This window comes from Eumetopias jubatus, unplaced genomic scaffold (assembly GCF_037043125.1).
Source record: "Eumetopias jubatus isolate StellerSeaLion01/CBP00866 unplaced genomic scaffold, mEumJub1_p1.0 scaffold_16, whole genome shotgun sequence".
Classification (NCBI taxonomy): Eukaryota; Metazoa; Chordata; class Mammalia; order Carnivora; family Otariidae; genus Eumetopias; species Eumetopias jubatus.
The window spans coordinates 78,260,770-78,287,960 of record NW_028274822.1 but is presented as its reverse complement, the minus strand read 5'-3'; the positions used below and the strand labels follow the sequence as shown (position 1 = coordinate 78,287,960).

The window sequence follows — 27,191 nt, the reverse complement described above, 5'->3', positions numbered from 1 at the left end:
CCCCTCTGTCTTCTTCCCATCCCAATTATCCACCTGGGTTGTCTACACCAGCCAGATCTACCTGCTTCTCCCTCCAGGGGCCCTCTAGGTAGAAACGTGGAGAGGAGAGGGTTCCTTGTTTGTACCCTTGGGAAAAAGTGGACAGCACCCAGACTGGCCCCTACTGGCTGGCTATACTCAGGCTCGGTCTCCAGAGGACCCCTGTGCAGTGCCCGAAGGGTTGGACCCAAAGCTTAACACCTTGCTCGCTGCCCACCTGTCAGGGAAGAGAAATTACTGGGGCTCAGTGTTCCAAGTCTGAGAAGGGATCGCATCAGGAAAAAGCAAACTGTTAGTCAATCTGTGGCCACCTGCACAGAGTTGGGTTGCCTTCTGTTAACACGGAATGTATTCAAATTCAGCCGCTTGAAAAGATGAGCTGGTCATCTTGAGACCGCAGGCTGGCCAGTTTGCAACGTAAAGACCTTGGCTCTCCCCTGCCCTGAGCCTCCTTTTATTTCGGACTTGGAGGGAGTCTGTGCGCCTGTCTGATGGTCTCTGGGTGTGTCCTTCCAGGAGTGCCTGTCCCGTTTCTCAGGCCGGCTGGCTCCCTCCTCCTCCCTGCAGCCTCCCCTCACTCCCTCGTTCCCTCCCTCCCTCTTGTGTGGAGGCTCTTGGCCCAGGTCCCTCAGCCGGGGAGGGTGCAAGCGGAGGACGCAGGAGAGGTGAGGTCACGTCTCCCTTGAGCCCCGCGCCGCTGACTTTTCAGAGCCTCGCCGCGAGCAGGCGGCCTCAGTCTCGGACCGCGCGGACCCTGCGCTCCTCCGCCCACCCTGCACCGCCGGCCTCGCCCATGTCTCAGTACGACCCCAGCTCGGACTTCAAGAGGGCTCTGGACAGCAGTCCGGAGGCCAACACGGAGGATGACAAGACCGAGGAGGACGTGCCCATGCCCAAGAACTACTTGTGGCTCGCCATCGTCTCGTGTTTTTGCCCCGCGTACCCCATCAACATCGTGGCTTTCGTCTTCTCCATCATGGTGAGTGAATGAGGACCTGGAGCCGCCAGGGCGGGAAGACCTGGAAGGCGTTGCCAGAGTGCCGGGGACCTAGCGCGCTGTCCACCGCTCCCTTACGCACTGCCCCGCGCACCCCGTTTTTTCGGTCCTTTGCGCCTCCTCCTCACTTTTCTCAGGCTCTCAGCACTCTGCCCTCAACCACCGGCGCTTCCTCTGTGCTGCCTGTGGCGCTCAGAGCCCTGATCCAACCTCTCCCAGGCCGGTTTTCCACCTCCTTCCAGCGCCCATCGTGCACTCTGTCCAACCCGGGGTGTTCTTCCGTGGACTCTGCGGCTTCTTTCCCTGCCTGCCTCCTCTGACATTCGTAGGCACCGGTCCGGTTCTTCTCAACCTGCTTTTCTAGAACCTCAAAGTGCGCCACCCTTGCAGGCAAAAAGCACGCCCCGTTCTCTGAGTGCACGGGTTCTAGGGCCTCCCTCTGTGCCCCGCTCGGGGCTCCTCCTCTCCAGCGCCTGGCACTCTTTTAGCATACAGTCTTTGCTCTACTGAGCCCAGGGCTTCGCCTCGGCCACTTTCTGGGGGTCCCCAAGCGATTTCCGACGCCCTCTCCTTGATCCTGGTCCCATGCCTTCTTGGGCACCCCCTCTCCGGGGCAACAGCTCCTTCTTACTTCTTTCTACGCCAGTTCCCTCTCCTTGGTACTCTCTGGCACCCCTTTGGCCCCCTCTTTCCAGCGCGCCCTCTCGCTCTCCAGGCTTTTCTGGAGCGCCCCTATTGCCCCTCTCACCTGCAACGTGAGTCCTGGCTTTTACTCTTTCTGCCCCAGCATGTCGTAGTTCTTCCCTCATTTGCTGAGCGCAGACCCTATCTCCGCCTTTCTTGGCATCCCCCAAGGGCTCCCAGGCTCCCCTCCATCGCTCAGTCCCGCGCCCAGGGAGCTCCCGGTAGTGCACTGGCCACACCGTGCGCCTCCCGAACCGCGCGCCTCTCTGGAGTAGCAGCTGCTGGTGTTCCAGTCTGTCTTCCCAGGGCTCGGCTCCGCGGCCCCCTTCAGCCCGGGTAGGAACTCCCGGGCGAACCCCACCAAGAGGGCGGTGAGCGCCCACGAGGCCCTGCCTTATTGACTGGAGCAGCTGGCCCGCGGGTGGAGGCGGGTAAGGTTCCGCCCGGCACTGTCCCGGGACAACCCTTGGCAGCGATCTCCCTCTGCAGTCGCAGACCGAGAGAGTCCGATTCAGCTCAGGGAAGATCGAGAGTCACCGCCCCCTTCCCCCATTCAAGTCCGCCCACACCTGCCCACGGGTGGCACCATAGACCTCGTTTGCACGCGCAACCGCTCTTCCCCGTTTGTCCGCTCTCCGCACCAACATTCAAGCGTTCCGCCGCTTCCCTTCCGACTGCCTGGGTTCAAACCACAGACTAGCTGTATGATCTCTGGAAATCACTGCATCTCTCTTAACTTCAGTCTTTTTGTCTGTAAAATGGGAATAATCGTAGCCATAATTTACTGAGGTTGTTGGATTAATGAGATGATTGTAAAAAGCTTGGAACAGTGTTCAGTATGATGTTATTATTAGATCTTTACTCAAATGTCACTTCCTGAGGCCCTCCCTGATTGAGGTTTAAAATCAAAATCCCACAAGCTCTATTCCCCTTTCCTTGCTGTTTTCTGCCCTGAGCACTCCTCTTCACCTGACATACTGTTTTATTAATATGCTTACTCTCTGTGTCCCCTCCTTACAGTGTAAGCCCTATGAGGGTAGGAGTATTTGTGGGTGTTGTTTGTTGCTGTATCTTCAGCACCTAGCAGAGAATCTGGCAGGTGGCAAATGCTCCATAAATCCACGAAATGAATGCATGTGTGAATGAATGAATGGTGTTAATGGATCGTGATGTCTGCCTCACTCCTGCTGCCTTTTTCCCCAGACTGGAGCCAGGAAAACCGTGGCATCAGGTTCCTTAGGACCAGCCAGCCAGTTTGCTCTCTTTCTTCCTCACCAGAAATACCGGTCTTGGGTTTTTCTCCAGGCAGTAGCAGACACTCTGACTGGAATTGGTGCCCACACACTATCCTGATTTATTAATGAATCAGCAGCCACTTCGCCCCTTTTCCCGGTGCCAATTATAAAACTGCCTGCAAAGGCTTTTTCCTTCACTGATCTGAGATGAGCTAACACTCCAGCTCCAGGTGACAGGCTGGATACTAATGATGCCACTTGGTGTGTCCAGGGGGATAAGACTGGTACATGCTTTGAATGGAAACCTCTCTTTCTTACCCCCCTCCCCATTTCCCCCCTCAAGACTTTTCCAATAGTTTTATAGCAAGACACCACTCTCACACCAGAACACAGACTCTGGACTTGGAAAGTTGACTAGAGGCAAGTTTCACACCTTCTTAAAGCCTTGGTTTCTTCATCTAGAGAATGGGAATGTGAAAAACATCTTAAGTTGAGCAAAACTGTTATAAGGATGGAACAGGATAAAGCATGTCCAGCTCCCGGCATTGTGCTAGGTACATGCAATAATCGTTGCACAGATGGATAGATTTGGAGCCTGGAAACAACATATGCCACATATGAAAACAAACAGAACATCAAATAAGTGAAACCCAAATTCTGAAGAGCTTCCCCCACACTCCCCCCCCCATCACGTAACCTCTAAGGTGTTTTCCCACTGAAACCGTGCAGATCTGGGCTTGACAAGTTTCATGAAAAAGACTCCAAAGTCCAAAGAATAAAAAGGAAGAGGAAGGTGTGTAGGGGGAAGGGGGCTGACCAACTCTGCCTCTGTGTGCCTTGCCTATGGTGTCTTGTGGGGTCTGGCTCTTTTCAAGTCTGACTTACCTGTAATCTGTGGCAAAACCAGGCACACCGTTGCTGGGTGTGGTGCCAGTCCCCACGGAGGCATTAAAAAATGTCGGGGAGCATCTGTGGTGTCGCAGTGATTTGGGGCCTTACTGGCATTTGTTGGAAAGGGCAAAGAGGACTAATGTCCTGCAGTGCTGGAGTCTGTCCCCCAGTGCAGACCTGACCTACCCCAAACATCAACAACACTCCAATCAAGAAACACTGTAAGGTAATGCAAAGTGATATGAACATGACTGTATGGAAAATATTGATAAGGCTCAAAATAACTAGTTCCCAGCGATCTCAAAACAGTGAGACCTTTACTTATTAAACCAAACCAGAGAAGACTTCAAGTTGGAGGCTATGTTGGCAAATAAGAAAATGACTTTGAAAAATATACATTTGAGAAGACCGTTCCTCCAGCTGTGGCGCCTATGATCTTTCCACCACCCTATGAGGAGGTAGGGAAGTCCCGGGGGTTGTGAGGTAGTCACTGCCCTACAGACGAGAATCGGTACAGCAAGGCTTTGTCCTGTTGGAACTTTGATGGGGCAAGCATGGCCAGTGGCAGAGACACAGAAATCTTGGCTTCTCTGTGTACTGAAAGTGCACTTAACCTGTACTCAATTTCAGGGATGCATATCTCAAGAACTCCCCCAGACTGGCCCGCTTCTAGCCCATATCACATATCCATGGGAATTGGAAAATGGCATATGCAGCCCTGCGCCAGGGCACATGGCTTAGAAAGTAGAGCCCAGGCTGGCTTTCAAGCCTCACTCCCCATGCTCCCACCCATCGCCGGTCATCTCTGTTTATGCCATCTGAAAGGAACTCCATAATTTCCATATGGCTTTTGACTCCAGAGAAAGAATGCCTGTTCATTCAACAAATATTTACTGAGCACCTGTTATGTGCCAGGCTCTATCCCAGACATTGATATACTCCCTTACCTCTATCAAGGAGTAAATCAGATCAACAAGGTTTCTGTGCTCTTAGATGTAGAAGGAGAAAAGTTCTAGGCAAATTGCAGGAGTATTGGCAACTTTAGGTTGAGTTTGCCATCTGTTGGTTGTGTCGCTGGAATTTGCTACCTGACTCAAGAGACTGGAGTTGAGTCCATGCTGAGCCTCCATTCTTGATGAGGTCATGAAACAATCATCTGCACAGCGGAACCAGTCTGGTCACTCTAAGTGTGGATACCAAATAGCCAATGACTTTGGATTGGGTGATCTATAAACCTTCTTTCATCAGAACAACTTCTCCTTCACACTTAGAGAACCAGTCTAGACACCAACCACTGAGGTTCAAGTCCTCTTCTGCCATTTGCCATGTCTGTGATTTCATGCCACTGATCCAACCTTTCTGAGGCTTGGTTTTTCAATCCTTGTAAAATGGGGATCGTGACAGTACCTATTCAAGTATTGCTCTGAAGACTGAATGATAAAAGTTAAATGTTTCCATCCCATTGCCTAGGACATAGCTAGAACCCAGTAAGTATGATGATGATGGTGATGATGGAAAGGGTGATGATGTGTATATTTTAGGGATACATGCCATTGCCTTTTCCAGTGGCAGTTTTCCTCTTTTTATTGAGACCAGAAAATTCAGTAAGAACAAAAGCAGTGACAAGAAAATATGTCACTGGAATAGATAATTGTTGTAGCCTAAAAGTAAATATTAATGCTAAGCTGGGATGCATACAAATAAGCAAGTAAGACTTTTGGTTCAGCATGGAATATCGAACAGGCCTATTTTTCTCCACTCCCTTCTGCAACCACTTAAAATGATAGTAAGTGAATCTAAAAGAGTACAAACACCCAAGGACAAATTAGGGGAACAGATGAAGAGAGGAGAGAGGTGACAAAATCTTGGAACATGAAAAATGGCTAGTTGAGCACTGACTGACCTTACGGAGTAGATATTACTGAATTCTGAACCCTGCAGAAGAAGCCAACAAGAATAAAGTCTGTTTACCCTGAGACACTGTAGAAAGGCTCAGAAATTTGAGGTGCCGATTAAGGATACAACCTTTGAAGGTAGGAATAAAGAGAAGGGCTGAAGAGTGGAGGAGTGTTTGGAAGTCTGTTTAAGAAGTCAGTACTACCAGAGATCATCTGCCAGCCCATGCAGTAGGCACCTGACAGAAGATGGGAGATTTGCTCCCTGGTAAGATTAAACAGAATGGCTCTAGACACCAGGCACAGCTGAGGGTAAAGTTTTTTGTTTGTTTGTTTGTTTTAAACATTTTATTTATTTATTCATGAAAGAGAGAGAGAGAGAGAGAGGCAGCAGGAGAAGCAGGCTCCCAAGGAGCAGGGAGCCCGACGCGGGACTCGATCCCAGGACCCTGGGATCATGACCTGAGCCGAAGGCAGAGGCTTAACCATCTGAGCCACCCAGGTGCCCTGAGGGTAAAGTTAAGGTATCATCGAACAAGGATGGCTCTAGCTCCTGTCCCCACTTTGTACCCCGACCCTGGCATCCAGGCAGGAGACTAGAGAATTTCTCTCCAAGAATGTGACTATACCAAAAGAAAAAAACCTACAGATACAAACATGTAGAAGTTCTCCAGAGAAATAATAAATGCCCCACCCAATCATGAGTGGCTGCCCATCTGCTGATAAGCCCATCCTCATCCATAGAACTTCCAAGAAGTTTTTCAGTGTCTCACTTTCAAATAGGAACAGGCAGAGGAAGATTATCGGACGTTTAAGCAATTCTTCTGAATGAAGAGACCTGTGGTTTACAGAAGAAATGAAATGTAAGGAAATAAATAATGCCAAAAGCAGAAGAAAATTTAAGGATAGATGATGAACATCGTTAGAGAAATAAAGAAACTATGTGGTGTCCACAAAACAAGAACAGGTTGGGGAAAAAAATAGAGAAGCAAAACAGAGATTTGGGGAATTAAAAATACGAGGGTAGATTTTTTTAAAAAAGTGGAAGGATTAAAGTCAAAGTTGAGGGAAGCTCAAGGAAGTAATACAAAAATCAAAAAAGATGGAAAATGTGGAAGCAACTCAAATGTCCATCAACAGATAAATGGATAAATAAAATTTGGCATACACAAACAATGGAATATTATTCAGCCTTTCAAAGAAAGGAAATTCTGACGCATGCTACAACATAACCCTTGAAGACATTATGCTAAGTGAGAAGCCAGCCACAAAAGGACAAATATTGTAGGATTCCACTTATGTGAGGCACCTAGAATAGTCACATTCATAGAGACAGAAAGGAGACGGTGATTGTTAGTGGCTAGAGACAGAGGGGAATGTTTACTGGGTCCAAAGTCTCAATGTGGGAAGATGGAAAGTTCTGGAGTCCGATGGTGGTGATGGTTGCACAACAGTGTGAATGTACTTAATGTCACTGAACTGTACCCGTAAAAAATAGTTAAAATAGTAAATTTTATGTTATATGTATCTTATCACAATAAAAAAAAATGAGGAAGGAAATTTTCCTCCCCAAAAAGATGGAAATAATAAAAAAATACAAGAAAATTTGAGAAATAATTTTCCTTTTGGATTTTGAAGTCATTGTTCCACTGTTTAACTTTCAGCATTACTGATGAGAATTCCAAAGCCATTATGAATGCATCCATGGCATGTTTTTTCTTCTTATAAACTTGTAGGATTGGAGAGAAATTTCACCCTTAAATATCTGAAATTTCACCATGATGTGCTTTGGTACACATATAATTTCATTCATTTTATTGGGTACCAAGGGACTCTTGCAATCTGGAAACTCAAGCATTCAGTTCTAGACATTTTTCCTGTATTATTTACTTAATAATTTCCTCCCTTTGTCTTTTCGTTTGGATTTTCTTGAACTTTCTTTTTTCTTTTCTTTTTTAAAAGATTTTATTTATTCATTTGAGACAGACAGATACAGAGAGAGGGAGAGCATGAGCAGGGGGAGAGGGAGAAGGAGAAGCAGACTCCCCGCTGAGCTGGAAACCTGACATGGGGCTTGATCCCAGGACCCCGAGATCATGACCTGAGCCAAAGGCAGGCGCTTTACCATCTGAGCCACCCAGGTGCCCCTTTTATGAACTTTCTGATTGGATGTTGGATTTCTGGGAACAATTCTCAAATTTTCTTGTATTTTTTTCTCAGAGAAAAAAAAAATCCAAACAACAGCAGCAACAAAAACTACCTGCCATACACCTTTTCCCAGCAAGCTATGGGAGGATGTGCTCCCCCAAAACAAAGCAGTAAATCAGGAAAGAGAAAGACACAGGATCCAGCAAAAAAAGGTCCAACACAGAAAAGAGGCAAAGAGAAATCCTCCTCAAAACAAGACAACGGGTCTCGTAAACCCGCAGAGGGTACAGTTGATAATGAATTGGTGGTCTGAAAGCCATTGTCAAAATCCATTTTCTGGTCATGGGCTGGCACAGTGAGCTACAGCCCTGCCCTGTGCCTGACCACACCTGCTCTAGAAGACAAGGTCTGTGGTCAAAAAGAAAGTAAATACCCACAGGATGAAAGACAAACCAAACTGACTGTCCTTTCCATCTGACCCAGGCTCCACTGGGGACTGCTCATCCATCAAAACTAGGTTTCAAGTGGACTTCAATTAAGTTTAGAGGGGAGTTTTTTTTTGGGGGGGGGGGGTTGTGACCAAGGCAGAACTTGGAAATAACAGATCTCAGTCCAGGCAGCTAACCCAGGAGATTTCACACTGCTCACTAGTTGGAACTCTAAATGTTGTAGCTCACTGGGTCTCTCAGTGTGACTTCTCTCAACCCTCTCTAGCTCTTCCCACATGATTATTGGCTGAAAATGGGGTAGTAATATTATGGACCCTTATGATTTATCTCTTATGAATTCCTGCACATGAAGCTCTGAAGAGTATTAAAATGGTTCCAGATGATAAAGACCTTACCTGAAGTGTGTCACTGTTGGAAATTTCTTTTTTTTTTTTAAGATTTTATTTATTTATTTGACAGAGACACAGCGAGAGAGGGAACACAAGCAGGGGGAGTGGGGGAGGGAGAAGCAGGCTCCCCGCGGAGCAGGGAGCCCGACGCGGGGCTCGATCCCAGGACCCTGGGATCATGACCTGAGCCGAAAGCAGACGCTTAACCGACTGAGCCACCCAGGCGCCCCACTGTTGGAAATTTCTGTTATAGATAGCCACAGATTTTCTAGATATGCATGTCATCCAAGCAGCCACTGCTGTGTTGGCTACTATGTGGCAGAAGGTAGCCACTGATATTTGTTACTTGGGAATCTAGAATTTAAACTGTTGTTAGGGTCCTTTTAGTCCCTGGTACAGACTACATCTATTTCAAGATCTTTTTTTTTTTTTTTATATTTAAGGGAATGTTTAATGTCATGGAAAGTAATCAATGATATATGGATAATTTCTTAAAAAGCAAGCTAAATTGGTATACATAATAAACTTCCACATCCGAAGAATTCTATGGATCAAAAGATGCTCTAAATAGGATATTATATTATACATACTCTTTACACCTTGTTTTTATTATATTTCAAGATGTTAATCTGTGTGTTCCTATAAAATACAGTTTTCTCTTTCAAGTTTCTATTTAAATTCCAGTTAGTTAACACGCAAGGTGTAGAATCTCGTGATTCAACACTTCCATACAACGCTTGGTGTTCGTCACACCAAGTGCCCTCCTTAACCCCGACCAAATACTTCCCCCATCCCCCCACCCACCTCCCTTCCGGGAACCATCAGTGTGTTCTCTACAGTTAAGAATCTCTTTCTTGGTTTGCCTCTTGGAAAGAAAATACGTGTTCTTTTATTTATTTTTTATTTTTTTAGAGCGAGAGCCAGCATACACGTGCACACAAGCGTGGGGGGGAGGGGCGGAGGGAGAGGGAGAGAGAAAGCAGGTTCAGTGCCTCGGCGCAGACAGAGCCCAACGTGAGGCTCAATCTCATGACCAAAATTTAGGGTCAGATGCTTAATCGACTGAGCCATCCAAGCGCCCCAGAAAACACATTTTAAATACCATTTAAATTTACTAATAAAATGATATAATGGCTGTGTCATGAGCTAATATGGGAAATATAGATGAAATAAGATTGGCCGCTAATAGATAGTGAAACTGGGCTATGGGAGCATGGGGATTCATTATATTATTTTCTTGATTTCTTTTCATGTTTAAAAAATTCCATTACAGTTTTTTTTTTTAAAAAAAAGGAAAAGGAAAAAAAGAAGTCCAGCCAGACCCTGTTTCCCAAAGTCATCAAACACTGCCCAGATAACAACAGCAGCTATTAAATGAGCTGGCAAAACTGGGCCATGGTTGAAGTGCAGTTTGTCATTAATTAGTAAGCAAATTATTTCTCACTTATAATGTATGAATTTTAATGATGACTTTGGAGGAAACCTGCAAATAATTATCAAGGGGAGACCAGGTAGGAGGAGTCACCTTCCAGAACAGTGCTTCACAATCTTTAACCACTTGAGGATCTTGTTAAATGCAGACTTCACTCCTCTTTCAAAACTCAGCTGGAAAATCACCTCCTCCATAAGGCCTTTCTTGATTGCCTCCCTCACCCTGGGTTGTGCCCATTATACTCTGAACAGATTTCTCTCAGGGCACCTTTACTTCCTTGCCCCAATTTGTGTATGTGAACCCCCTGAGGTGGCCCTCTGGGCCCCAGGGCCTAGCACAATGCTGAGCACACGGTCAATAGGTAACATATGTTGAATGAATGAGTGACTGGCTACAGAGGCCTAAGTTTTTTCCCACCTTTATCTCTGAGAATTCCCCTTTCCCAGCCGTGTTCTGCATTTCTGCCAAAACTTTTTTGAAAAATATCCAGGAGACCCAGGCTAATGCCACAGGTCACTGAGCGGTTGGCCAAAGCTTGGTCCTCGTGATAACTTTCCTGGCTCGTCTGGAGCTCACCGACATCCTCATACTGCAGCCCAATGGGTCCACGTTTGGAAATTGGTCTCTCTTCTCAACGTGCTAGTCCACAGGATTATGCGCTCCACTTATCCAGAAATTTGATGCCTTCTGAGTGTGAGCCTGAACATATCTGAAAACCTCCGGTTATTGCAAGTTCAAGAAGTAAGCCAGACTTTTCAAAACCATGCTTCTCGGACAACTGGTTCTGCTCAATGTTAAAAAGTTTTGCTAAAAAAAGGGGTAGGGAGGGGGGTGATGAAATTGAGAGGTCAAATGCTAAAGTAAGCAAAAGTAAACTGTTTCCTTTCCTTTGGGGTTTCTCAGAACCTTTGGCCAAACACTGTGCCTTGTGGTTCGTCAGTGGAATAGTATAACACAGAGCATTTACTAAGCATGTTGCCCAGGATCCTTTGATCCTAAGGCTAATACACCACAAAGCACACTTTGGTTAATACCGTTCTTAATGATCGTGGTTCTCATGGCTTAATGGATTGAGCCACTGTTGATATGGAGGTATTGCAGGGTGCTCCATACCTAACATACCTGCATTATAGACCCACCCCTCTCCACTTTCTTCCAACATAAGTATTTTTAATGGGTCTCCCTAGCCAAACTTCTGCTGATGTTCTTCCTCCCTCGTTCTCTTTTTCTATAGGTGAAATTCAGAAATTCATCTTTCTGTTTCCTTTACTCTTTATAGTATATGTCCTATTCCCCCAAACTGAAGGAGACTTTCTGTATTTAACTCCCTCTTCTGATAACCTCATTTGTTCTTTTTTCTGGATAATTTTGGTAGTGTGGTATTGCCATTATCAACATCATCATCATCATATTTGTCCCTATGTCTTTACTGCTCAAAACATTTCCATACGGACACAATTTCACTCTTTCCTCGCAAAATCCCAGCAAGGTATGCAGGAAAGCTGTTTGCCCCATTTGTCCATGAGGAAGCAAAGCTTGGAAAGGTGACACTGAGTAATGTATATAATTGTTGAAGCACTATATTGTATACCTGAAACTAATATAACACTGTATATTAATTATATCGGAATTTTTTTAAAAAAAGAAAAGAAAGGTGACCCTAGTGGACAAAATCAAACATGATAGTCCTTGCCCCCATGTAGTTTACAGTCTAGACTCTTGAAGGATTATGATCAGGAGGTTATGTCTCACCCTTTGATAGGAATACAGCAATAGATCTGCCCCAACAATAGAATAAGCATCATATAATACTCTCAATCAAGCCTGGCAGAATTCCTCTCTAGCTTTTTGGTTTTAATGATAGACAGGCAAAAGGAAAATTCCCATTTGTCCTTGAAGATACTTATGGAGAGAAACAGCCCAGAAGCACAAGAAGGAGATAGACAAGCATGAATGAATAAAAGGGTGATGGCGAGGAAATGCGCCTTGTGATCTGCAAGCCCCGTCTCTGCATTCCCAGTACTACCTTTAGACACAGAAACTTAGGAGCAAGCAAAATCAAAATGAGAAATCCCAAAGTCATCTGAAAACTCAGACGTTATTACTAAAGTGCCCACGTCTATCAAGCTATTTTGATGGAGCCTTGCTTTCGAGGAGCTAGGGATCTGAGACAATGGCTGATCTATATAAAAAAAGTTCTTACACCTGAACAAAAGTATCTGAGGCTGATGTTCAGGCATTAATGTGAGTCTATATAGGTATGTGAGTCTGTGTGTGAGAGAGAGAGGAGAGAGACAGAGACAAACAGAGAGGCAGAGATGCACGCAGACAGAGACTGAGAGGTAACCTCACTTCCCACTGGCCAAATATGTACTAGAGACAGGGATAGTGAAGAGGAGAATGGTTTTGAGAGAAGAGGTGTCTTTTAAGATTTCTTTCTTTCTTTCTTTCTTTGAGATAGAGACAGTGTGCGCACAAGCAGGGGCAGAAGAGGGAGAAGCAGATTTCCCGCTGAGCAGGGAGCCCGACACGGGACTCTATCCCAGGACCCTGAGATATCCCTAGGTCATGACCTGAGCCAAGGGCAGATGCTTAACTGACTGAGCTACCCAGGGACCCCAAGGGAAGAGGTGCCTTAAAGAAAAGGGCACACATTCTAAAATCAGGATTTCAATATTGGCAATTCAACAGATCAAACAATAGCAAACAAAAATTTAAAACATACTGTTTTCCATAGCGAAGCCCACTTTTTTGTTCTCTCAACCACACAGAGGGCACCTGATGTTCCTGAGGTAAGTTCTTCATGCTTTTGAAGGACATGTGGCTCATAATATCTCCCCTTGAGCAACACTTTCCTAGGGATCTACCAACAGAAAGAAATGGACTCTGGCAAGAATGTCTCTAATACTTCAACATCCCATGAGCCCCCTAAAAAGTCCCTTCCACATTTGTGCTTGCTTGTGACAAAGTCCTAAACCCATTTTCAACGAGAAGGAAAACAGAAGAGGCAGGGCATGTGGCAAATAGACATCTGTAGGGCCAAAGACAGAGAAAGCCTGGGTCACCAGCCTTTTCTTCCAATTATGGCATCCTTGGCCCCAGCCGCCATGGTAGGAAGTTGGTTGGGCAGCACTTAGCTCCGAGCTTCAAAGAGGAAAGCTGGGAAAAGGAATTCAGATGAGGGAAGAGAGCTTTAAGACAACACAAACATCACTCGAATGTGCCTGGTCCCCCTTGGAGAAGATACCACAGCATTTGGGAAACCTCTGGCCATTTTTCAAGGTTAGGAAGTAAGGAGGGGGCATTCTCTCATATTCATTCACTCATTCAACAATGTCTGAACACTTAATATGTGCCAGACATTATGGTGACCCTTAATACAGAGGACATTTGGGGCATCTGTGAGCTAACTGGTTCTCTGACTAGAAGAGGCCTACATGTTGGGTCAGTGAATTAACGTCTCTTCTTCCCCTAAAGAATTCTGAACCTGTTGAGAAAGAAGACACAGGAAACAAACAGATGATCTATTTGCAGAGTGTGGCTTCAGATCCACAGCCAAAGGGATCCACTCTGCCCCAGATTGGGCAAACCTGCCCAATGCTCCATGCGCAGCACAGGACAACCACAGCCTTCTCTGTTTGTTGAATGAGACAGTCAAGGTCTCAGCTCTCTAGGAACTTGTCTTAGTGGGAGAAGACAGACCATATACAGGTTAGCACATAAACAAGATCATTTCAGAGAGTGGTAAGCGCTGTGAAGAAAATAAGCAAGGAAGTATGAGAGAGAAGGACTAGTGGGGGCAAGAGGTGGAGAAGAGAATCTACTTTAGAAAGGGTGGTTGGCTGAAGAATGAAATCAAGCCAGCCATGGGAAGATCTGGGCAGAGCCAGGAAGTGCAGAGGCCCTGGGGCCGAATAAGCGTGGTGTATTCCAGGGACATATACGATGATATCTATGTCATCCACTTAAAATGGACCTAACTCCCCCAGGAAGGAATCCCAGAATAGGCCACAAAATAGAGAACTAGGGCTTCTGTTATCCGGGGGGGGGGGGGCGGCAGCGTGGGGGGTGAGGATGGGATGTCACACAAGAGCTCTTCATAGATCATGACTTTGCCTCGGCCCCAAGCCATACTGTTCCCACATGTAGGAGCAAATTCTTGGTTTACTTTTATTTCAACCCTCATTCCAAACTAGAACAATCACTCAGAACTAATTTGGTCCCCGAAGAAGCAATATCCATTTTTGCCTGGGTCCCAGTTTCCCTAAGGCATTCATGACCTGTGAGTGCAAATGTAGTTGACATTAATAAACAACAGCCCAGGCTTCACTGCTTCTTGGCCCTCCCTGCCACGTCAACTCCCACAAAATTCCTTTCTGTATTTCTGAGAGGTGTTTCTCACATGCTCACACAAAACTCTAATGCGCTGTTAACACCAGCAGGGCCGGGCAGCTGCTTCCGGTGGACACTGGGGTAACTGTCAAATGCCCCCCAGGGTTGCTTCTAAGCCCTCACATCATCACTTGCCTGACACCGCCAATTTCTCTGGCCTCCATCATTGGTCCACTGGAGCCCTCGAGGTGCAAAAGCTCTGTCACCAGGCCTTGCTTCTTTAAAAAAAAAAAAGTGTACAACTCACGTGATTTTTAGTATACTCACAAGGTTGTGCAATCATTACCAGTCCTTAATTCCAATAAACTTTCATCACCCCAGAAAGAAATTCCATACCCATTAGCAATCATTTGCCATGCCTCTTTCCGTTAACCCCTGGCAACCACTAATTGACTTTCTGTATCTATGGATTTACCTATTCTAGACATCATGTATAAACAGAATCATACATTATATGATCTTTTATGTGTGCCTTCTTTCACTTAGCATAGTGTTTTCCAGGTTCAGCCATGCTCATGCACCAGTCAGTACCCCTTTTTAAAGTGAAGTAATATTCCATTGTATGAAAAGACCACAGTTTGTTTTTCCATTCACTTGTTGATGGACATTTGGGTTGATTCCATTTTTTTGGCTATCATTAGTAATGCTCTATGAACGTTCATGGATGAGTTCTTGTGTGTGTATGTTTTCACTTCCCTTGGGTGTATACTTAGGAGCGGAATTGCTGAGTCATACTGTAACTCTATGTTACCTTTTTTAGAAACTGCGAATGTTTCCAAAGCAGCTGTGCTGTTTGACAGTTTCATGCAGGAGGGTTCCAGTGTCCCCACCTCCTCAATAAAACCTGTCTGTCATTTTTTTAACATTTTTTATTTTATTTATTTTAGAGAGAGAGAGAAAGAGCACGAGTGCAAGTGGAGGAGAGGGCATAGGGAGAGGGACAGGCAGACTCCCCAGTGAGCGCAGACCCTGACATGGGGCTCCACCCCAGGACCCTGAGACATGACCTGAGTTGAAATCAAGAGTCAGATGCTTAACTCACTGAGCCCCCCAGGTACCCCTTGTCTGTCTTTTTTTATTCTAGCCATCCTAGTGGGGATCTTGTGGTTTAGATTTGCAGCTTCTTAATGACTAATGATATTGAGCATCTTCTCATGTCCTTATTGGCCACCTGTATATCTTGTTTGAAAAAATGTCTATTCAGATCCTTTGCCATTTTTAATTGAGTTGTCTTTTTGTTGTTGAATTGTAAGAGTTCTTTATATATTCTGGATATAAGTCCCTTATCTGATATGTAATAGGCTGTCTGGCCCTTGCTCCTTTCACTTGCTTTGTGACCCTAGTTGGGGGGCTCTATGTGTTGCAGAATTTCCAATAAAAGAACTTTTTTCTTTTTCTCTCTCTCTCTCTTTTTTTTTTTTTGCTTGTAGCCTCTCTCTCCAGCCCCCAGCAAGAACTGGCAACAGAGTCAAAGGCAGAGAGTGGTGGTTCAGGCTCTGCACTTAACTCGAGTTCAAAACCCAGCCCCACCCTTCCACCTACCTTTTCTGAGCCTTAGTTTTCCCACCTATACACCGGGAATGTTAGTGCAGATCTTTCTGCATTGTTTTCAAGAGGAAATGAGGTACTGCTGGGTCCTTCACAGGCATGACCTCAATTAAGCCTCACAAACAGCCTGTGCTGTAGACATTATTACCCCCATTTTACAAATGAGGAAAACTGAGACTCAGAGCCATCCCTACAAGGCCTTATTTTCCTTTGAGGTCAGCTACCACCATGTTAAAGATCCAAATATCTATTGTATAATATCATCTGTAATAAAATGAGGTATAGCACAATTCACATAAACATAGAGCAGTACTGGGGGCAGGGGGTGGCTTCCATTTAAGTGAAAAACTGTCAGTAACTCTGGCTTATGAAGTAAAAGTGGCTAAAACTCCTTCATGAGCACTTGACCTCAAGCCACAAATTCTTTATTCTAGTCATTCACACAGCAAGCCTGTGTCTGCCATTCTAAGGCAGAAGCCCACCCTTCAGGACTCTGACACAGAAGTTAGATGACTCAGTTTACCCTCTGTTCTGCCACTACCAAAATGACTGGTCGCCTTGGTCAGAAAGTTAAGTTGGCCAACTGCTTCATGTCAGTGTTTGTTTGCATTGTTTGTGTTACTCGTTTGCTTTTCTGTCCATTCAACCTCGTATAAGGGAACTGAAGGAATACTAAGTGTCAGACCCTCCATCAGGCACTGGGAAAAAGGGTGATGAGTAAAAAGTAAAAACACTCATGGAGCTCACAGTCAGGTGGTGGAGCACTCAGCAACAAGGTAAAATGACTGAGTCGCATCAACAGGAGGGCATGAAGGAAACAGATGAAGACTGAGTCAGCACATAGGTCAGGGGACCTGCTGAAGATGGGGTGACCTGAGAAGGCTGCCCTGAGGAAGTAGACATGAAAGCTGAGACCGGAAGAAAGAACAGGCACTGGCCACACGAGACATCAAGGGAGGAGGGCTTCCAGCAGAGGAAATGACCAAGACAAAGACGGGGGGGTAGGGGTTCTGGAAAGAGGAAGGTGGGGAGCAAGGAGGAAGGCTCCAAATGGGGCTGGAGAGGCAGGCAGAGGTCAGACCCTGCAGGGCTTGGCAGGCCGTGATTAAGAACATGAGTCTTTCTCCCAGGGCAATGGGGAGCCAAGGATAGGTTTCCAGCCAAGGTCACTCAGGGCTTCCAGCCCATCTCCCAACATGAGTGACTTACGCTGTCTTCTCTTCTGGCATTATCAGACATCAAGAGCTTTCCAGAAAAGCCACTTCCCACTGTGATGTCACTGCCTGCTTCACTGCTTACCTGTCCCAGGTAACAGAAATGTGTTCTATGCCCTACCAAGGGGGAAGAGGACTCTTGGTTTTTACCCAAGTCTTTTTTTTTTTTTAACAGTAGACATAATCCTAAGGAAGAGCAATTGGGCAAGGGGAATGTGGAGCATACCAAAGTATATTTATTTTATTTATTTTTTAAAGATTTTATTTATTTGACAGAGAGAGACACAGCAAGAGAGGGAACACAAGCAGGGGGAGCGGGAGAGGGAGCAGCAGGCTTCCCGCCAAGCAGAGAGCCCAATGTGGGGTTTGATCCCAGGACCCTGGGATCATGACCTGAGCTAAAGGCAGATGCTTAACGACTGAGCCACCCAGGCGCCCCATACCGAAGTATATTTAATAGCTCATTTGTTTTCATCCTCATCAATCAGCATATGGCATAATAATAATAATATCGATGTAACAGCTAATGCTTACTGGCGTGATTTCCCAAGCGTGGCTCAAAGCACTTTACGTGTATTAACTCATTTAATCCATAATGATCAGGAAACCAAAATATAAAAACAACAACAACTGACAATGTCTCCCATTGTTATTATTTTGTGTTTGGGGGGCTAATTTTGTTTGAGGGTGAATGTGGGATTTCTGAGCACGTTCGGTGGTAGGCGAGAACAAAGAAAATGAACAAATTTTTGACAGGGAGATCAGTAGCACAGATTAGACATATTTGCCCTATTTTTCACATCAGCGGCCAAGGTTTTATTAAATTGGAATCAAGTCAGCTACGTGAGGCTGGGTTATCAACAGTGTATTAAATCTAGCTCTTAGGTTCTTGTGGACATTAAGACGTAATTATTGTAAGAGCTTTGCCAATTAACTTACTATCATTTGCTGAAGTTTGTAGCCCCCTTAGAAAGCTGCCTTTGAAAGCAGACACATTATTTACTTCCTTGTCTCTGAGTCTCGGTTTTCTCAGCGGATACAATTTTTTACCCCCATGAGGGTCATGGTGAAGATTCAGTTATATGATGGTATAAATGGTTAGTCCAGGACCTGGCACAGAGTAGGTACCTTGTGAATATTAACTATTATTTTGCCATAATCCGTTATTATTGTAACTAACACAACCCCTGGTTTACCTCCAGCTTCTTCTCATCACTCTCTCTCTCTCCTCTCCCTCCTTCACTCTTATATTTCCTCCTGGGTTTTCTTACGTACCTTCAGTAAGAACGTTATTTCCTACCCCTAGATTTTGCACGTGCTGTCTTCCCTGCCAGGCTTCCTCTTCCCCCCCAACTCTTTGCAGGCCTGGCCCCTTCTCAAGTCTTCACGTGTCAGTCTACCTACCACCCCCTCAGCGAGACGTCCCTCCCTGCACCCCATTTTTCTTGCCTTAATAATATTCTGCCATCATCTGGTTTATTAACGTGTTTACTTATTTTCGGTCTTCACCAGAATGTAAGCTCCATGAGGGTGGGGAGCACTGTCTGGCACATAGTTGGTGCTCAACAGATGATTTTTGGATGGATGGATGGAGGGAGGGAGGGAGGGAGGGAGGGATGGCTGTCCATCTAGGACAGTGGTCCTCGACTCTTCTTGAAATAACCTGGGAAGCTCACAAAAAAGCACCAGAGAATCTTGATTCGATTGGTCTTGGAGGGGGCTTGGGCATAGGAATTTGTAAAGTCCCTCCAGGTAATTCTAAGTTCAGCTGGGGCTGAGAACCACCGACACAGGGGAATAAACAAAAAAAAAGTACAACTTGGAAGAGCTGCATCTCAAGCCTGCACCTGGTGGCCACTCCATAGGTGATGCTGTCTCATCCACTCTCATGTACGATGTGGCAAGAGTTCTGCTCTAAGACCAGAGGGAAAGGACAAAGTACTTTCCATATTTTCCTGGCTCAGGACAGTGGTATAGCTTTACCATTTGGTGTGAAGGGTCACAAATTTCCAGAACATTGGATCCCCTGGGTGTTCAACTCCAGTTAGCAAAATTTATGGAGCTACATGGAGTCTCTCCTTCTTGGAAATGTGGATGCCAGGAGTTGCCTGAACCTTCTGATAGGCAGCCAGCTGTCCTGGCCACAGAGCCTCATAACACAGTCTTGCTGCTCTCTGCTGCAGTTTTGTTTTTGGTTGGGTTTTTTGTTTTTTTTTGTTTTGTTTTGTTTTGTTTTTTTGAGGTTCGGCATAGAAACAGTCACCCTCATTTCTGGTTCCTGACTAATTTTCCTTCTGTGGGTATTTGAGTATCATGTGTCCATCCAGGGAAGGGATATATAAATAAACTTGAAATAACTTGATGCAGAGACCAGGACATCATTAGTATTGACTACAGGAGAAAGGAACTTGCCCACGTTTCTGTCAAAGTGTGACCTTTGCTGGCTCGTGGCAGCTGACCGAGACCTGGATGCTCTCCTTAGGTTTTGTAATGACTATTACATTTTGCCAGGATAAGCCCAAGCTTGGAGAGAAGAGAAAAGGCACTGCTGGGGACTCTTGAGTGCCTTACAAAATGTGTGATGAGGCCTCATTTGTTCTACATCCTGAGAAAGGTTCATTTGCCTCACAGAGGAAAAGAAAAACTGGAAGGAAACCAAAGGTCTCTCTTTTTAACATACTTTGCATAGTGAACAGAGAAACTTGCTACCCAGCACCTTAAAATAAGCATAGGTGGGCTGGGAAATTATGAGGTCTACAGCTCAGAAAGGAACTCCAGGCAACATCCAAGCACCACGTATAGGAGTCAGAAGACAATAAATACAGACACGGGGGAAGGATGTAACAGGAAAGAATTTGTGTGTGTGGACACTCCAATCCAGATGCAACAAAATTTCATAGAACTATACACATACCCCCCAAAAAAGAGTATATGTAAGAACTGGTGAAATCTGAATAAGGTCTATGCCTGAGTTAACAGTGTCATACCAATGTCAGTTTCCTAGTCTTGACAAAGTACTATGGTGACATAAGGTATCATTAGGGGAAGCTTGATGAAGTGTTCGTGAGAACTCCTGGTATTATCTATAGTCTGCAACTTCTCGCGAGCCTCAATCTATATCAAAATAGAAGTTATAATTTGGAAAGAAAATGAACTGGGAGAAACCAGGAGAAATTTTTGCAATATATGGAACAGATTAAGGTATATTATCTGCTGTGCTATTCAGGACAGTTGCCACTAGCCATATGTGACTATAGAGTATTTGAAATACGGGTAGTACCACAGGTTTTAATGATATTATTTTGGACATGTTGGGTTAAATCAAATACATATTCTTAATTTCCCCTATTTAGTTTTACTTTTTAAGTGTGGTTACTGGAAAATTTAAAATTACATATGTGGCTCCTGTTATATTTCTGTTGCACAGTGGTGATCTGTAATATATAAAAAGTTCTCACAAATCAATAAGAAAAAGACAAACTGATAGAAAACTAGACAAAGGATATAAGTACAAAATTCATCAAGAAGAAACACAATTGACCAATAAACATTCATCCATATAACAAGTATTTATTGATCTCCTATGTTTCAGGCACTGTATTGGTCACCAGAAAGAGTTTTAAAATTCATTGTTCTTAGAAAGTTTCTCTAAGAAGGTGGACATTTGAGCAGAGGTCTGAAGGACGTAAAGAGAGCTCAATCTCACCACTGAATCAAAGAAATGTCATTCTGAGATTCCTTGTAACCTGTCAGAATGGCAAAAAAAAAAAAATGATAATACACAGTTTGGGCAAGGGTGTGGGGGGAAGGGCACTTAAATACTGTTAGTGGCAGTATAAATCTGTCTAGATTTTTGGCAGGGCAATTTGACTCTGTCTCTCCAATGTAACTACATCTACCTTTTGATTTAGCAGTTCTATTCCTACGAATCTGCCCTAACGAGAGGTTCAGACGTGTGCAAAAATATATGAATAAGGATGTCTACTGAAGCATATTATGTAACTGCAAACAAACTTTAAATGACTTAAATGTCTACTGGTGAGGTACAGCCACATCATAGTAAGTGACTACTACAGAGCCATTAAAAAGGAGACAACTATGCTCACAACCTTTCTGCAAGTTTGAAGCTATTTGAAAACAAAAAGTTACCTAAAAACAATAACAACAAGCACCATGACAATTTAAGATTTTCCCCCAAGGAGGCAAGAATTAGGAACTCTATCAATATAACTTGTTATTTTAAATCATGCCTGGAGGGAAAAAAAAAAAAAAAACAAGAAAGAGATAGACCTAGAAGCACTAGCTTGAAAAGGCACACCCGCTATAATAGTGGAAAAACGCAAGTTGCAGAACAGATATAGTATAATACTATTCATAACTTTGGAATAAACAGAAAACAAACAAAAAACTCTGAGTGTGTTTGTGCACATACACTTTTAAATACAATATTAAAGTTATTTTCACCTATTTATTTTTATTTTTTAATGGGGCAACTAGAAAATTTAAAATCACATACATGCCTCCCATTATATTTCTACTGTACAATGCTGATCTACACTATATAAAAAGTTCCCACAAATCAATAAGAAAAAGACAAATAGAAAACTGAACAAAGGAAATAAGTATATCAAGAAGCACTACATTTAACCAATAAACATTCGTATACATGCATACACACTTTACCAAACTAGCTATGTGACTCTAGGCAAATCACTTTAACTTCACTGCACCTCAATTTTCCCATGAGTAATATGGAAACTCTACCTCACAGGCTTGTTATGAGGACTACTGACATAATCTTTAACACAGTGCCTGGCACATATAAATACTCAATAAATGTTACCTGCTATTAATTTTGTCAAAGAAAGACTCAAGAGACCAAAACATTTAGAAAAGAAAAAATTTCACTTGGAAAGAAATGCAAAGAAGTCCAACTTCAAAAGGACCAGCTAGATGAATAAAAGCACAAGTATTTAAAGGAAACAAATGTAAAATTGCCAAGGTTACCAAGTTATACAGTAGTCTGTTCGTGATTAAAAAACTTAACAAAGCAAAACAGGATCTTTCTCAAGAGATTACAATATCCACAAAGGAGGTGACCTATGTTTGGGCACCGACATTGCACAAGGCAGAGATGAAGCTGTCTTTGCCAAGATTGATGGGAAATACTCAAGGTTTTAATATTGGAGGGATGTGGGCTCAACAGACTGACTCTGTATTCTTGGGTTATCTCAGGGTGCAAATTGCTGTTTCTTTATCCTGACTGAGATACATGATGTGCTTAGCCATAATGGAAGCAAGAAAGTGTCAGTTTTCCTTTCATATTATTCCTGGCGGCGGGGGGAATCTAGAAGCAAATGTACCAAACTGCGAACAATGGTTATCTCTTGGAAATAAGATGAGAAGAGCTCACTATTTACTGGATGCTTGTGTAGCATTCGAATGCTTTACGTGTTCACAAATTACATCCGTAACATGTAAAAGAACTAATAAGATCATACAAATGTTAAATATCTAAGCCATCCCGTTTCTTTCTAGTTCTCGCACAGCAGATAGGATAGTTTGCTTTCTAAGCTCTTCAGAAAAAGATTTATAAGCCGTGCATTTTCTCTACAACCCATTTCCACCACTTCAGTCTATAGCATCTGCCAGGAGAGCCTTAGCACGCAATTCCAATTGGGAAGGGAAAAGAATGACAGCCAATGAACAGGGGAGGGGAGCATTAATTCCTCCTTGCTTCTTTGTTAGTTCTCCACCCCAAACCCTGAGATTCCTCAACCAGTGAAGTCCTTCAGAGTGAAATCTGGGAGTTCTAAAGTCCCCCACCCTCATCTCTCCATATCCTTACATTTCCCCAGCAGATTTGCCCCTGGGCAGCCCCTTCTTTAAGGACCACAGGAGGAAATGGATTCATAAGAGAACTCATGGGGGGAGGAGAGTCCACCGTGGATACTGAAAGAGGCTTTCATCTGCGTTTCAAGCCAACCATGGCCTCATTCCTGGACGACTCAGCATCTCCTTTAGGAGCCCCAGCGAGAGGGTGGTTTGCAGAGAGAAGGGTCACATACAAGATGCCAGACCGGCAGCAAGTGATGAAGGGTGAGCAAGACTCACTGATGGCTTGCACCCAAATCCCTCTCGGCCAGGTCACCAGTATGGCTCTGCTAACCTGCAGTAAACAAGCAGCTCAAGAAGCCCCCCCTCACCTGTGCTCATGGCACAGATAGAGACGTACCCCTCGGTATGGCACAGACTTACTATTCTTCCCACTTGAGAACATGAAACTGGTTTTTTCATCCAAACAGCCAGGAGTTGACAATATTTGGGGGCGGGAGGGGTCTCGTTATTTTTCCTCTGGTTACAGCAACACGAGTGCATTGCCATGACAAAGTGCATCTCAGAACTGCGTTTTCCAAAGCAGCACAATAGGATAATGATCACCTTAGGAGCATCTGAGTTTACATAATTTTAAACTGGATTGTGAAAAATATAAGAATTAAAAAAGATATAAGCTGGACTGTGAGTTCAGAATTTGGGGGTCTACGTAGTGACTTTGATCATGAAGACTCTAAAACAAACTTGGGTCCTCAATGATGCTGCTCCAGCGAGGGGCAGAGCCTGATCATCTATGATTCTGATAAGTAGCCCAGATGAGTCTTCTGCACCCCAAAGACCTCAGTGTTGGAGGAAGAACAGACAGATGGTGGCAATTCACAATAAAAGCTAACATTTATGGCGCATATGCTATGTGCTGGGGCCATGCTAACCACTTTGCATGCATTAACTCGTTGGCTCCTCCACTGGAAGGAGGTGCTACTGCTATTGCCCCCAGTTTACAGATAAGGACACCAATGCTCAGAAAGCTTGATAACTTGCTCTCATTCTCATAGCGGCTAACACATGGAATTTGAACTCAGCTCTCTGAGCTTAGAGCCCATGCTCTGTTACGCACTTCCTCGGAAGTGCACCTTGACTGGGCAGGGCATTATAGATAGCTGTCTAGACCTAAGGTTTTCAATCCTTTCAGAATTTCAGAATCTCTCCAGGACAACTATCTGTATTTAAAACAAACAAACAAACACTAGCCAGGTGTTTCTAATAAATACTCAGGGTTGAGCACGCACTCCAGAATTCTGGAACTCTTCCTGCTAGAAGTTCTGGACGTCACTGCAGGTCTCTGCCGTCCCATTCGCACCAGACACCTGCACACAAGCCCCCTTCACTGCCAAGGCCCCCAGCTTGCTGTGAAGGTGGCCAGAACCCAAGAATTAATGGAAGGTTCTGGAAGTGGAAAGCTCAGTGGTATACTGGGCGTTTCCCTGGCTTGTAATTGTCTGCATGTGCTTAATCCCCCTTAATAGTCCAGGAAGAGGAGCAATTATTACCGACATGCTGTGATTTCAGGATCAAGAACAGAGAGGTTCCCACTGAAATCTAAAATTCACCCGCACCGATCAACCTCTGTCCATAACTCATGAATACGTATTTCCAGTCTTCTTTCGGCAGCAGCAGAACTTTGGGGGGAGCCTCAGTAATGGGAGTTATGATAAAGAGGGCTTATTAGAAGATTGTTCAGCTATCCGGGCCATCTGCTCTGCAGCATTCTCTGAGCACCTCCACTTTGCCCCCAAACTCACATCCTGTAGGGAAATGGATATATTCATTCACCCACTTAGCCAATACCTATTTCTTGAGTTCCTCCAATGTACCAGACACTGCTCAAAGTATAAGCAACAAAGGCAATATTTAAAATATTCAACAAGTATTCAAATATTCAACAAAATATTCAGTCAGGAAGGATGTTCTGCTGGGCCAAGTGGTAACACTTAAGTAGCTGGATCATGGGGAAGTCTGCAGGGATTCAGAGGTGGGGTGGCCAGGATGGCTGGGATATTGGGGGGGGGGAGCGCTGCTCTTCACCAGCTAGTACAGAAGTAGACCGGTGTTTTCCCAGCTGGGAAAGCCATATAGAGTAGGTACCCATTGAATGACAGCTTGGTTCGGGGATAGAGGGTAAACAGTTCAGCCAAGGTCCCTGACCTTGTGGATTGAACATCTAGTGCAGGAGAGGTGAACTTCTTCTGTAATGGACCAGGCCTTGAGGGCCATATGGCCTCTGATCTAGCTACACAACTCTGTTGTAGCATAAAAGCAGCCACAGACAATCGTAAACAGCTGAGTGTGGCTGTGTTCCAAACCAAGTTCATTTATAAAAACAGCAGGCTGGATTTGGCCCATGGACCAGGGTTTGCAAAGCCCATTCTGCTGGATGAGACGTGCATACCTGTTCATTATACAAATATTTGTCAAGCATCTTCTGCATGACAAACATGGCACTGGGTACTGGTATACCTTACGGAACAAAAGATAAATGGTCCCCCGTAGCACTTACACTCTAATGGGAGAGGCCAAAGCAAACCTTTTAATGTGCTAGGGTAAGTACTAAGACGAAGGTAATCGGGAAATCCAGAAGGGGAAGGAAGTTAGCCCCGGAGTCCAGGGAAGGCTTCCTGGAGGAGGTGGTAACAATGTTGCCTGCTCAGATCAGCCTGAGGAGCGCATGTCTTTCCCTGTGGGTTGTCTGTCATCACCAGCTCTTCCTTTGTGTCCCCCAGTCTCTGAACAGCTACAACGATGGAGACATCGAAGGATCCAAGCGGCTCGGGAGGAATGCCAAGTGGGTGGCCATCGCCTCCATCATTATTGGCCTTCTCATCATCGGTATTTCTTGTGCAGTTCACTTCACAAGGAAGTAAGTAGGCTTTTTGAATCCCTCCCGATGTAGAATGCCTTCTCCCGAATGCCCATCGCAATCTGTGAGGACAGGTTAGGTTATGTTCCAGGAGCAAACAATCCCAAACCAAAGAGTTTCCATTTTTACGTCACTGCGGGTACACAAGCCATGGTGCTTTGTGGAGGGTCTCTCTTCTACCCAGTCACTCAAGGCCCAGGCTATCCGAAGCCCCGCTGTCCTCTAGCTGCTCTGTCTAGAACAGGGATCAACAAACTTTTTCTACAAAGGGCCAAACAGTAAATATCGTCGGTCTCCATCACCATCTCATGTGACCACTTAACTCTGCCATTTTAGCACAAAAGTGGCCATATACAATATGCAAGCAAATGAATGAGTACGGCTGTGTTCGATAGACCTTTATTTACAAAAACAGGTACCTGGCCCAGGGGACATAGTTTTCCAATCTCTGAAAGAGGAGAGAGGACCGGAGAACCCCACATGGATTTGCACCGCCTCAGTCCTGGAGTAACCAATGTCCCTTAGGCTCACAGTTTATTAGCTAGAACCAGTCACACAGTATCACCTCTCTGTTAGACAGAGGGAAACGTGTGGGAATCAACGGGATATTAGGGTTATTGCTTGCTCGGCCTTACCATCTGATCTGCTAAATGATGTCATGATTTTGACTCAACTGGCCCACCTGTTCTTAGCGTAAGGGCAGAAGGGCGACCATATATTTTTGGTATTGCCCACGTGCTCTCATCCCATAAAGAGATGGCTGCTGTTGCTATTTCTCTCTGGACTTGGACAAATTTATCCTGATTTCTCGAGCCAGCTGAGATGGGCTAAATCTGCTAGAAGCACTGACACTTCCCATCGGAGGCCTGACAAAGGGCAAGGTTGTGTGATGGATGGCCAAGGCCCGGAAATGACAAGCCCAGATCCATCGCAGTCTATGTCATTCCTGGCAAGGCAGATAAGGATTCTGAGACATCCTTTAGCTCTTCTGCCAGAGCAGCTCAGTGAGCCGTACACAATTTCCCTCAAGCTGAGAGGGTCAGCCCCTTTGGCTTGGTCTCAGGAAAGGCTCACCTGGTGGGCGAGAGACGGAGGGGACATCCTGAGCCTGCCAGATCGGCCAAGC

The 27,191-nt window shown here is 44.8% G+C and overlaps 1 protein-coding gene across 1 annotated transcript; it reads left to right on the top strand.

Annotated features, from left to right (window-relative positions):
- Positions 1-832: 832 nt before the first annotated feature.
- TMEM233 (transmembrane protein 233) lies at positions 833-26,069 on the top strand. The gene is made up of 2 exons (XM_088019635.1): positions 833-1,018; positions 25,929-26,069. The coding sequence occupies exons 1-2, from the start codon at positions 833-835 to the stop codon at positions 26,067-26,069; spliced, it is 327 nt and encodes a 108-aa protein (XP_087875761.1).
- Positions 26,070-27,191: the final 1,122 nt, after the last annotated feature.

Coding starts and splice junctions, on each gene's coding strand:
- TMEM233 (XM_088019635.1), top strand. CDS start 833: ATGTCTCAGTACGACCCCAGCTCGGACTTCAAGAGGGCTCTGGACAGC. Junction 1,019..25,928: donor CTTTCGTCTTCTCCATCATG/GTGAGTGAATGA, acceptor TGTGTCCCCCAG/TCTCTGAACAGCTACAACGA.